The 12,977-nt window shown below is 48.7% G+C and overlaps 1 protein-coding gene across 2 annotated transcripts in view; it reads left to right on the top strand.

Annotated features, from left to right (window-relative positions):
* The window catches only part of Acad10 (acyl-CoA dehydrogenase family member 10), a 41,142-nt gene that overhangs the window by 13,206 nt on the left and 14,959 nt on the right, over positions 1-12,977 (top strand). For both annotated transcript variants that reach the window (XM_055605689.1, XM_055605690.1), the window contains exons 4-10: positions 142-336; positions 1,085-1,243; positions 2,487-2,646; positions 4,084-4,225; positions 7,257-7,325; positions 10,281-10,462; positions 11,993-12,143. In XM_055605689.1, the coding sequence (XP_055461664.1) occupies positions 142-336; positions 1,085-1,243; positions 2,487-2,646; positions 4,084-4,225; positions 7,257-7,325; positions 10,281-10,462; positions 11,993-12,143 (1,058 nt within the window). The remainder of the gene's footprint in view (positions 1-141; positions 337-1,084; positions 1,244-2,486; positions 2,647-4,083; positions 4,226-7,256; positions 7,326-10,280; positions 10,463-11,992; positions 12,144-12,977) is intronic.

The raw sequence follows: 12,977 nt of genomic DNA, 5'->3' as shown, positions 1-12,977 counted from the left end.
AAATGGCATTAGCTATGTTTAACTTAGTGTGAGGCTGGGGTCTTTCAGCAGCAGTAGGATGCTGGGAATAGATTTTGGCTGTGGGCCATGAGGGACCACACTAATGACTGCCAAATCTCCTGTCTCCTCTCCTGTTCACAGGCAAAGACTTCTGTGCCCGTGAGCTCATTTTTCTCTCTGCTGACCAGTGAGCAAGTGGCCAAGCAGTTCCCAGTGATGACACAGGCTATCTCTCGGATCAGAGCAGAGGGCCTTCAGACTGCAGTCTTGACCAATAATTTTTATCTTCCCAATGGGAAAAGCTTTTTGCCCCTGGACCGGAAACAGTTTGATGTGGTAAGTACAAGTTGATGGATGTGAGGGAGATGGTCAGAGTACAGCTTTAAATGCTGCCTGCCAGCAGCCTCCAGTAAGTGGGTTTTTGCTCACATATCTACCCAAACGAGGTGAAGGTGTAATAAGTTTTAAATGGTCTTTTTTTATTGTTTTATTTTTTTATTTGTTTGTTTTTGAGATAGGGTTTCTTTATGTAACCTTGGCTGTCCTGGAACTCACTCTGTAGACCTGGATGGCCTTGAACTCACAGAGATCTTCCTGCCTCTGCCTCCCGAGTGCTGGGATTAAAGGCCTGGCCTTATGTTAGTGTAGTTTTTAACAGGGTCTCATGATATTGCCCACGCTCCACACTCAGACTCTCACCTGCACTCACAGCTCGCCATCAGCCCTCACATCTCACATGGATTCTGATTCATTCTTTTCACTGTCTGATGCTGATTGCAGACCAGTGCCATCCCATAATACCTCACTGCTGGTCTGTGAGATGGCTCCCTGGACGAAGGTGCTTACCTTCCCACAGCATGCTGGGTGTTTGTGAGGTTTCCAGCTCCTTTTCTTGGAGTTGGTCCTGCGTGTGGGCCCCTAGGTTGTATCCCCAAATTTTCTACTTCTTCACTTTAAGAAGGCAACACCACTTTACCTAACACCACTACTTGTTACAGTAAATAGCCCTGCACCATCTTCATTCTTTCAAAACCTGTGCTAGTTTGTGGGAGCTGCACTCTAGGGCTGCCCCTCTCTCCCCCAGGTGGTGGAGTCCTGCCTGGAAGGCATCTGCAAGCCAGATCCCAGGATATTCCAGCTGTGCCTGCAGCGGCTGAACCTGCAGCCCTCAGAGGCCATTTTTCTTGATGATCTAGGACCAAATCTAAAAGCAGCTGCCAGCCTGGGCATTCATACCATTAAGGTAATCCTGACTCTTAAACCATCTACTATGCACCAGTTAATAATAGGTTTTCTCCACTAACGAAATGAGCCAGTTCAAGTCAGATTAAAGCATAAAGGCAGGTTTATCAGATGCAGCTCTCTGGCAGGTTCACTGGTCCCAAGGAACCAGAGGAACAGAGGCCAGGGAAGTCACCATGGAGAGAGAGACAGAGAGGAAGGGGAAGAGAAAGATTATGTGCAGGCAGGGAGAGAGAAAATGCAGAGGGAGGGAACCAAAATGTCTGGATAATATAGGGAAGCCCAGCCCTTGGGCTGAAAAGCCCTTGGGTGTGCCCTCTACAGGTAGGAACTGAGGGATGCTGGGAGAACTTGGAGGCTAGGTCCACTTTGGCACGTTAAATGCACACCTCAGCTGCTTGTCAAGGGTCTGAAACCCAACAGTTAACACAAGCATGTTCATGTTATCTCTTCCTGTTTGTGCATGTAGCTTTCCTTGGTGACTCTCATGAACAGTCATCCGGCTTTTGACTGCTATGAAATGTGTAACTAGCTGCTCGTATCTGGAGTGTGGGGTGGAGGCAGTGTGAGGAAACTGGCCTTTGACTGGCACAGACTGAGCATTGCTTTTCTAGATGGAGGGGCCAGGAGTCTCCGGCCACACGGGTCACTTTAGGTCATGGCTGTGAAGCATGGGAGGTCCCAAGCCAGGTTCGTTCATCTGATTTTTTGCTGTTAAACTCAGAGGCCACAGAGACAGCCAGTGCTCCAGTGCAGCCTTCTGCCCTCAGTGAAATAGGCTATGGGCTCTTTTGTTTGTTTGTTCATTTGTTTTAGGTAGTATCTATGTATCTCAGGCTGGCCTTGAACTCTGGATCCTCCTAATATAGCTTTCCAGACTGTAGAGTGTGTTAGCATCCTGGCCTCTTGAGAACCAGTGGCCTTTATCTGAGAACTGACTTCTGACCTCTGGGCTTTCCCCCTTTAAGTCAACAGTTCTCAACCCCCCAGGGAGGCATTTCAGATATTTACACTGGTTCACAACGGTCGTAAAATTACAGTTAGGAAGTCACAGCGAATATAATATTATGGTTGGGGTCACCACATCGTTAGGAGCTGTAGCAAAGGGTCTCAGCATTCGGAAGGTTGAGGACCGCTGCTCTAAGGTGTGACCCTCACGGAGACAGGCAGAGTGAGAGCCAGGCTGATAGGGCCAATTTGGGATGATGATTATTATTATTATTATTATTTTTTCCTGAAACCAGGTTGCCAATCCTGAGACAGCAGTGAAGGAGTTGGAAGCTCTTCTGGGTTTCCCATTGCGCGTGGGTGTCCCCAACACTCTTCCTGTGAGGAAGCTCATGGAGATTCCAGAAGATGCCTTGGAGAAGTACCTGAAGGGCTTGCTGGGGACCCACTACTCAGGTAGGGGCGGTCTCCTTTTAGGGAACCCTCTCCACAGCAAGGCCCGCAGTGCAGTTGTCACTTCCCAACCCTGATGGAATATGCGGGTGCTGTTCCAGATCCATAAGAGTGCAGTCTCCCTCACCCCAGCACTCCATCTTACAGTTTGCGGGGGCAGCCTCTGCCTGAGAATAGCCACTGAGGAGGAGGGAGCTTGGAGACAGTTTGCACAGTGAGCGATTCCGACTTTTTGAGACATTAGTCTGTTTTGAGGTTTTTTTTTTTTTTTCTCAGTGACTATATGTTGCACAGTTTTAGATTGAGATTGGGAATCCAGCTCAGTGGTAACACTTACCTAGCATGGGTGAAGCCTGGCTCTTCTGTTCCCAGCATCAGAAAAGAAGAAAAAAACCTCCATGATTTAAAAAGTGGCAAGGTGACTCCTCTTCCATCCTCTTTTTCCCTGCATTCTACCCTCTATAATAGGCATCTCAGAGCTTTTGAAATCTTTCTGGATGACAGTGTCCCCGACCCCCAGCTGACTCAGTCCTTTAGAAGACTTATTTGTAGTTTCACAGTATGATTTTTCCTAGCCATGGGTTTCTTGACAGCACACCCACAGAGCTGAAGGCCCCCTTTGACCAGGCCAGCCAACAGCCAACTCCACGCCTGCTCACATACATCTTACTTTGAAGCTGAGGCTTAGTGAGGTCTGCCTCTCCTGGGAACCTGCCAAGAAGCCACAGAACTTAGCCTAGAGGGTGGGAAAGTATGTCTCTTGTAGGCAGCATTGCCTCTGCATAGCTCCTGCTAGCTGTCAGCTCTCAGGTTGGTGTCAAGCATGGTTTGGTGGAACATGGGTGAGAACATACAAGGGTACCGTTGGTCTCAGGCCTAGGACATCCCATGGAGCCAGATGTGTTACCATGACTGTGAGGACTGATAAACAGAACCTATGTATATGTGCATTCACAGGACAGGAGTTGGCAAGGAGATGAACACCCATATAGAGAAGGGAGGTGACCTTGTGTTAAGAAAGTGGCCTTTGGGCTAGAGAAATGGCTCTGAGGTTAAGAGCACTGACTGCTCTTCCAGAGGTCCTGAGTTCAATTCCCAGCAACCACATGGTGGCTTACAACCATCTAATGTGATCTAATGTCCTCCTCTGGCATGCAGGTGTCCCTGCAGGCAGAGCACTATATACATAATAAATAAATAAATAATCTTTAAAACATTTTAAAAATCGAAAGTGAGTTTTGAGGCTGTAATAGCATGTGGTTTGGAGTATATATGCCTGGGGCTCAGGTGTACCCCGGGAGGGCAGTGTCTCTTGATGGGCATCTTCCAGGAGGAAATCATGCATGCCAGAGGTACCCCTCCTTCGGAAGAAGTACTGTCCATCTGTCTGGACCACAGTACTGACTCTCTTCCAAGTGCTCTGTATTGTCACATCTGCAGGCCCCATGGAGCTCCTTCAGTTTGATCATGGACAGTCAAATCCAACCTATTACATCAGGCTGGCTGACCGTCAGCTGGTTCTAAGGAAGAAACCCCCGGGGTCCCTCCTTCCCTCTGCCCATGCCATAGAGAGAGAGTTCAGGTAAGTTTCTGGGGGCAGAGGGTGGTTGTCTAGATGGTGTCCCCAGCACACAAGTTCAGCTCTGAACTGGCAAGCCAGCTTCTGTGGGACTGCTCCGAACCCTCCCTCCTTTAAGAGAAGATTTTTTTTTTATTTAATTGTATGTGTGTGTGTGTGTGTGTGTGTGTGTGTGTGTGTGTGTTTGCAAGCATACCCATGCAAGCCAAAAGAGTACGTGCATGGGTGTGTGCGTGAGGGTGTGTGCGTGGACACACGCCCATGGAGACTAAAAGAGAATGTTTGGTCCCCTGGTGCTAGAGGTCCAGGCTGTTGTGAGCTGTTATGTGGGTGTCGGGAGCAGTGCACACTTTATTTCATGTGCATGAATGTTGTGCCTTCATATATGTAAGTACAGTTACCACCTGCCCATGGAAGTCAGAAGGTGTTGGCTCCCTGGAACTGAAGTTATGGATGGCTGTGAGCCACCATTTGGATGCCGGGAACTGAATGCAGGTCCTCCCCAAGAGCAGCCGGTGCTCTTAACTGCCAGGCCATCTCCAGCCTAACTCAAACCCTGCTTTTTCTTTTTCTTTTTTCTGAGACAGTGTCTCACTGTGTAGCCTTAAATGACTGGCTGTGTAGAACCAGGTTGGCCTTGAACTCATAAAGATTTACCTGTCTCTGCCTCCAAATGCCAGGACTAAAGGCATGCGCCACTGTACCCAGCTACCCTAAAGCTTTTAAACCTGTAATTACCAATCTCCATCAAATGAAAACATGAAACCTACTTTAGCTCTGGTTTTGGTTCAATAAGGAAGTCTCACTGTGTTGCCCAGGCTGCTTGCTAGCTCCTGGACTCTAAAATGATCCTCCTGCCTCAGCCTCTCAGGTACCTAAGTTTTTCTCTCTCCCCCACCACTCCCCTTTTTGAGACAGCCTCTTGTAGTCCAGGCTAGTCTCAGCTTTAACCAAGGAAGACCTTTAGCTTCCAATTCTCCTGCCTGGGCCTCACCACTGGGATTGAAAGTGTCCGTCATTCCCCCTCTTTACTTTAAATTATTTTAAATTTATTTCAGTTAATTATTTTTATGTGTGGGTGTGCATTAAATGTGCACGTGTTTGCATGTATACTTGTGGAGGTTAGAGGTCAGCCTTGGGCATGGCTCCCCACTGTCCACTGATTTCTGACATGATCTCTCTGGGATGTGGCTCTGACCAGGATATGCTGAGTGTCTGGTGAGCCAGGGATCCACCTGTCTCCACCTCCCAGCTCCAGGATTACCAGCATGCACACTGTGCTGGGCCTTTTCTGTGGTCCCAGGAACTGATCTCGGGTACTGAGGATTATGCAGCAGTCACAGTACCCACTGGGCTAACTTCCAGCACTTTTAAAAAGAAATTTTTGTTTTGTTTGTTTTTTTCTGGGGCAGGATGGCATAGCTGCATAAGTGTAGTGACCTGAGCTCACTCCCAGAAACCCCCATGAAGGTGGAAGGAGCGAGCCATGCCCGCAGTTGTCCTCTGACCTCCACATGCCTGCTGTGCACATGTGCCCCCGTGTCGAGTGTACACAGTGTACACAGTGATAAGAAATAGATCTCTGTAAATCTTGCTGTGCACTCTTTCAGCGGTGGTCCCTCTAGCTCGCTGAACTCGCGCTCTTGGCCTCAGCTTCCCTGGTAGCTGGGATTACAGACCCGCTCCACCAGCAGTTTAAAAGTACATATTAGGGAATCCTAGCCCCAGATCTCTTAAAGAGGAAAGGCAAAGAGACTCCAGCAGCCTAGCCCAGGGGCTCTCCAGGGAGCCGTTCTCTCCTCCTTCCCGTGTAGTGTGTGTGTGCCACAGGAAAGCGTGAGGCCCAAGGAGAATGTGGTGTCCTGGCCTCTTTCTTATTCTGTCTCTTCTGGCTTTTGATGCTGGATCAGAGACACATATCTTGGTGTAGTCTTCCTTCCTCTCTCTCCCTTCTTTCTTTCCTTCCTTTCTTCCTTCCTTCCTTCTGTCACACTGGGGATGGAGGCCTGGGCCCGTGTATGCTAAGTGAGCCTCCCAGCACTGAGATATAGTCCCATCCCAACACACTATTCTTAATTTCATTGCATAGGTTATGTGTGGTGTTGGTATGGGTAAGTTATGTGCATGTGTGCATTTGTTGTGTCTATATATGTGTGCATGTGTGTAGACACCCAAGATCAGCGTCAGGTATCTCCCCTCGGCCGCTCTCCACCCTCATGATTTTTTCTGTGTGTGGGTGTTTTGCCTGCACAGCTGTCTGCGCACTGTATGCATGCAGTGCCCTCAAAGTCCAGGAGCTGTCGGGTCCCCTGGAACTGGAGTCTCAGAAGGTCGTGAGCGGCCATGTGGGTGCTGGGAACTGAACCTGAGTCCCCTGCAAGAACAGACAGTGACCCATTGTGGTGAGGCACACACCTTTAATCCCAGCACAGAGGTAGGCAGAGGTAGAGGAGGCAGAGGTAGGCGAATTCTTGAGTTCAAGGGCAGCCTGGTCTACAAAGTTTAGGACACAGATAAACCCTGTCTCAAAAAACCACCCACCCACCGACCCCTCTACCTTCCTACCCCCCCCCACACACACACAAAGAACAGACAGTGCTCACGGCTGCAGAGCCATTTGTTGTCATTTTGAGACAAGGGTCTTACTGTGTAGCCCTGCCTGGCTTGGAACTCACTATGTAGACCAGGCTAGCCAAAAACTCAGAGCTCTGCCTGCCTCTGCCTCCCAAGTGCTGGGGTTACAGGTTGTACTACCTTGTTATGCCTTATCTGCCTTTAAGTTTTGACATAAAGATCTCTTGGTGAACCTGAAGCCACGGTAGTCAGGGACTTCAGCAGTCTTCCTGTCTTCACCCCAAATGCACCCCAAGGCTGGAGTTCCAGGCACTCGCTGCCATGCTCAGCTTTGTACATGGTGCTAGGGCTCTAGAGACAGGTCTTTGTGTTTGTGTCATGGGCGCTTTACCTACTGAACCATTTCAAGAAAATAATACCAGTTTAGCCCACAATGATGTGTTTCCATTTGTTCTGGCAGAGTAATGAAAGCCCTTGGGAATGCTGGTGTCCCTGTCCCCACTGTCCTTGACCTCTGCGAAGACTCAAGGTAAAGATCTGTGTGTTGCCCTGTGCCCTTAGGCTACAGGAGAAATGGGGTGGGGTGGAGGGGCAAAAACAAAAAACCCATTTGCTAACTCAAGAGCCCATTCCTTAGAGGTGAGAAAATCACCTGTAGCCACCTCCTCCAGAGCCCGAGACCCTGTCACCCAGAAAGCATTTCCACATCCAGAATAGCTTTCTTGGCGTTCCAGATACATACATACACATACACTGACATGGTACGTGTGTAATCCCAGCACTGTGGAGGTAGGGGCAGAGGCAGGAGGCTACATAGTCTCTCTCTCTCTCTCTCTCTCTCTCTCTCTCTCTCTCTCTCGTCAAGGTTTCTCCGTGTAGACCAGGCTGGCCTGGAACTTTGGAGTGCTGGGGTTAAAGGTGTGCCACCACCTCCCTTTGAGAGACCCTCTCTTAAGCAAACAATACGCAAAGAAACACCATATACCACATTCTACATGCCACCCACACGCACACACCACCCACACATACACATACACATACACACCACAAGCCACAGATCACACACACGTACACACACATGCACATCATACACTACACACAGAGTCTCCTGAGTTTCAGGTTGCTTGTTTTTGCTCTTTTCTTCGTTGTGGTCTAAAATGTTTTGTTTGTTTCTTAGACAAGGTCTTTCTGTGTAGCTGTGTCTCTCCTGGAATATGTAAACCAGGGTTGCCTTGAACTCACAGGCAGCCACATGCCTTTCTCGGCTGAGTGCTGGGATTAAAGGTGTATATCACCATTCCCCGTACTTTTAAGTTTTTAAACTGCTGTAGCTTTCTGGGTGTGTGTGTCTGTGTGTCTGTCCTTGAGATGGATGACTTTGAACGGCTGGCCCCTCTACTTATACCCAAGTGCTAAGGTCACAGTGTGCAGCTCCCAGCCTGTTTCTGTGGGGCCAGATGGAACCCAGGGCTTTGTGCATGCTAAGCCAGCACTGTTCCTTCCTCTAAACTGTTTTCCTAGCCGGTCTCTCTCATTTTCCTTAATTTTTGATTAGGAAGGTTTTCAAGCACACAGAAAAACTGAAAGAAAACACAGCACAGAAACATCTATTTACACTTTGGATTAAAATGCTGTTACTATTTGATACATGTTCTTTTCATAAGTGTGGGGTAATTTACGTGCCCATTTATTTATTTGTTCATGTATTAAGACAGGGCCTTACTGTGTAGCCCACACTGACTTCTAATTCATAATTCTTGTGCCTCAGCCTCCCCAGTCCTGGGATAATTACAACTGCCTTCCAAGAATGTTACATATGTATGCATGTTCATGAGTGCACGTGCACATGTATGTGCAAGCATGTGGAAGATAACCTTGGAGTATAGCTAGCTCCTCAAGAGCCATCTTGTTCTCTGGGACTTGAGAGTCTCTAGGCTGATTGCTAGAAAGTCCCAGCGATCCACTTACCTGCCTTTCCAGGCCCTGATTGCTAGTGTATACCACATACCTATTTTTTTTTCTGTGAGTTTTGGGGATTAAATTTAAATCTTCATGCTTCTGCAGAAAGCATTTTCCTGACTGAGCCATCTCCCCAGCTCTTCCAAGAATGTCTTTGACGGGGCTGGAAAGGTGGCTCAGCCGTTAAGAGCACTTGGCAGTCTTGCAGAATACCCAGTTCTAGTCCTAGCATCCACACAATGACTCTCGGCTTCCCCTCCAGCCCCATGGGATCCAGGGCCCTCTCTGGCCTCCCCAGGCACCAAGCACGCACGTGCTCACACACCTTCATGCAGGCAAACACCACACGTTTAAAGAGAAGAATGTGCTTCAAGTCAGGGAAAACACACAGAGCAGGACTTTTAGAACCACTTTTTAGATCAGTAAAGCACTTTGTAGTTGTGATAACAGGTGGTTAATAAGGTGACAACAAATCACCTGAGCACCCTAAGGTGGTGCATGTGCCTCCAGTGCCTTTAAGTAATGGGACAGGTAACATCACTAATAAGGAGGGATAGTGGATGGCTGCCCTCATGTGTAAGTAGGTGCTGTACCAGGACCTCCGTGTGTTTGTTCTTTTCTAAAACTGGGTAAGCTTCATAGATGAGAAAAAAGCAGTAAGGAAACACCTATAACTCTAGTCCCAGAGGATTCAGTACCCTGCCTGGCCTCCACAGGCTCATGGTGCACACACGCAATGCAGGCAAAACGGCCATACCCATAAAATAAGATGAAAGGGAAGAAGACAGCAGGGGCTAGAGACAGCAGATGGCTCGGTGGGTAAAGGCGTTTGCTGCACGAGTGTGAGGACTTGAGTTCGAATCCCACGTAAATCTGGATGGACAGTAGGAGTGCCTCTCATCCCAGCGCTCCTGCAGCAAGATGATGGGAGGCAGAGCTAGCCGAAGCTTATGGGCCAGCCAGCCTGCCGCACATGTTAGGAAAATGAGGCACTGTCTCAAACAAGGTGGAAGGTGAGCTAGCTGCCACCCGAGGCTGCCCTCAGACCCCAACACCTGTGCTGCATGACATGCGTGCCTCACCTATGCTCACACACACATATATGACACGGCACAGCCCTGTAATTCCAGCACTCTGGATGCTGAGGCAGGAGGTTCTAGATTCCAGAGACAACCTATGCTATGTAATGAGACCAAAGAAAATGAAAACCCTCAGAGAGTCTCGTTGGGTTACACAGCGAGTGTCAGACAGAGTGACTCTGAATGACTCCAGACCTACTCTTCTCTCTCTCAACTATTTGGTTCTATAGTTTTCAGTCTTAGACATCTTCAATGGTTTCACATAGACCAAAGAGAAGCGAGAGTATGCTAGCTGTCTCTGCACACAGAAGTGGGCGTGTAGGAAGTGTTGGGCACTCGCAGTTCCCTGCACTAGAGGCAAAGGAGCTCTGCCCCTCTCCCAGACCCTCCTCACAGAAACTGAGGATAGCCACTGTAGTGCTCACCCCCCTCTGTGTCCCTGCCAGCATCATCGGCACCCCCTTCTACTTGATGGAGTACTGCCCGGGCATCATCTACAAAGACCCCTCCCTGCCTGGCTTGGAGCCCAGCCAGCGGCAAGCCATATACAATGCTATGAACCAAGTCCTGTGCAGAATTCACAGTGTGGACCTGCAGGCTGGGGGCCTGGAGAGCTTCGGGAAGCAAGGTGTGCAGGGGCAGCCCATCCTTCACCGACGGGTCCTCTCACAAGGCGAAGCTGTACTGTTGGGGTCTGGGTGGTTAGGGTGCTGACACACAACCCTGCTCACCTTCTAAACCCGGGCTAATCCTAAGTGGCTCTGCTCTCCGCCCTTTTGTCTTGGATAAGGGTGTCATGGGCTTAATTAAGGACTCTGTTTTCCTTGTCACTTTTTGTCACTAAACTGTTTAATCCTTTCTTTCTTTCTAATGCTGATCATAGTAGCTAACATACTTTCTGCTTCCACTCCCTGCTTCCATCTCTTCCTTCATTTCTTCCTTTTTGAAGAAAATTCTTTTCTTTTCTTTTATTTGAGCCAGGCAGTGGTGGTATACAACTTTGATCCCAGCACTCAGGAGGAAGAGACAGGCTGATTGAGGTCAGCCTGGTCTATGGAGCAAGTCCCAGAACAGCCATGGCTACACAGAGAAACACTGTCTCAGGAAAACAAACAACAACAACAAAAAACAAGCATAGCTAAGGATAACTTTGAACTCCTGATCTTCCTGCTTCTGCTTCCTAAAAGCTGGGATCACAGGGTATGCCACCACATTTGGCCTTTTTTTTTCTTGCTATACAGGGTTTCTCCGTGTAGCCCTGGCTGTCCTGGAACTCACTCTCTAGATAAGGCTGGCCCTTGAACTCGAAGAGATCCACCTGCCTCTGCCTACCCAAGTGCTGGGATTAAAGCATGTGCCACCACTGCTGGCCACACTTAGCCTCTTTAAAAAATTGAAAAGAAAAGAAAAACAAGAAAGAAAAACTTTTCTTGCTATGCCAAGAGTCTCACTCACTGCGTTGCCAAGCTGTCCTTGAACTTGTCTCAAATGATCTTCCCACCTCAACTTTATGTACTTTATTTCAATATTATTTTATTTATTTATTTTAGCTTTTTAAGACAGGGTCTCTCTGTATAGCCCTGGACATCTTGGAACTCTATAGACCAGGCTGGCCTTGAACTCGGAGATCCACCTGCCTCTACCTCCCGAGTGCTGGAATTAAAGGAGTGCAGCACCTTGCCAGGCTCAACTTTGTGTATTTTATTCTTCCTTCATCTCTGGGAGGACCCTGTCAAGATGAGGAAAAGTAAGGCCCAGAAGGCTTAGGCAGTGTGCTTGTCACCACACAGGTGGGATGTGCCAGAGCTGGATTCCACCCCTGGTAGTCTGACTCTAGATTCATGCTCTTAGGGTACCACTGTTATACTTAACCAAGAAGGGGTTTACTAGGCTGTTTGTGAGTTTGTCACAACCCCTCAGAGAGGATCAGGGGTCAGGCTTAAAGCTTTGATGTGGAGGAAGACTGCCTAGGCCATGTAGAACTGGCTAAGGCTAAATAGCTGGTAGCTTCCATGTTGGCAGGAGCATCACATAGGAATTCCCTGTCCCAGGAACGAGTGCAGACACACAGCACTGGCACAGAGCTGCTGCTGGTGAACTTGCAGCTCGCTGAAAGTTGTTAGAACTGTATACCACTTCCTAACCCTCTTCCCCTCAGGGGACTATATTCCTCGACAGGTGAAAACCTGGACCAAGCAGTACCGAGCAGCCGAAACCAGCACCATCCCAGCGATGGAGAGGCTTATCCAGTGGCTGCCACTGCACCTTCCCAGGCAACAGAGAACCACAGTGGTGCACGGTGACTTCAGGTAGACCCAGCTGCTAGGGGCTGAGCATCCGATTTGGAAACTGGTGGGCAAGCTCCATGCTGGGGACGATCAAGCCAGTGGTCTTGATCCAAATTACAGATGGGAACTGTCCCGTCACAGAATGCTTTCTTTATGTCAGGGCTTCTCAGTAGCCACACTGTGACAGTCGCATGTCACGGAGGGCTGCTTAGGAAGTCAAGCATCATCCCTGGGTTTTGCTCACTAAATATCATGAGAAAATGTGCACCAAGTTCAAGGAAGGTAGGAAGGAAGGGTGGAGGCCATTAGCTGAACACAAAGTGTGTGTTAGAGAATGGGAGGAAAAACAGCAACACAGCAGGTGTGGCTTCTCTTAGAAGATGGCACGAGGTCTGTGTGTTGTTGCTGTATTTGGTTGTATGTTTGGAAATTTTTCTTTTAGAGACTTAATTTACTTTTGACTATAGGTAAATGTGTGTAGGTGTGAGTGTAGGTACCCATGGAAGCCAGAAGGGCGCGAGAGCCTGGAACTGGTGGTTGTGAGCCAAATCCAGCTAGGTCCTGGGATTCAAAGTTGGGTCATAAGTTCATAAGCCCTGAGCTCGCTCTCCAGCCCCTTCCATTTCTTTTAACTCAAGCCTGCGTTAGTGTCCACTCAGGGATCAGAAGACCTCAGAGGCCATTGGTTTGTTTAGAAAGGAGTGTGGTGTGGCTCAGAGGCTACTGAATAGACCAGAACTACAGTGTTGTTCCTAACCAGCTGGCTCTGCTTGGGCCCCACTCTGCTGTAGCTACATGCTCTGCTATAGCTACTGCATAACAAACTTTGCCAAGGCCCCTTAGCTGACAGGACAA

Source organism: Psammomys obesus, unplaced genomic scaffold (genome assembly GCF_907164565.1).
Source record: "Psammomys obesus unplaced genomic scaffold, mPsaObe1.curated_primary_1811, whole genome shotgun sequence".
Taxonomy (NCBI): Eukaryota; Metazoa; Chordata; class Mammalia; order Rodentia; family Muridae; genus Psammomys; species Psammomys obesus.
This window is presented reverse-complemented; position numbering and strand designations above follow the sequence as displayed.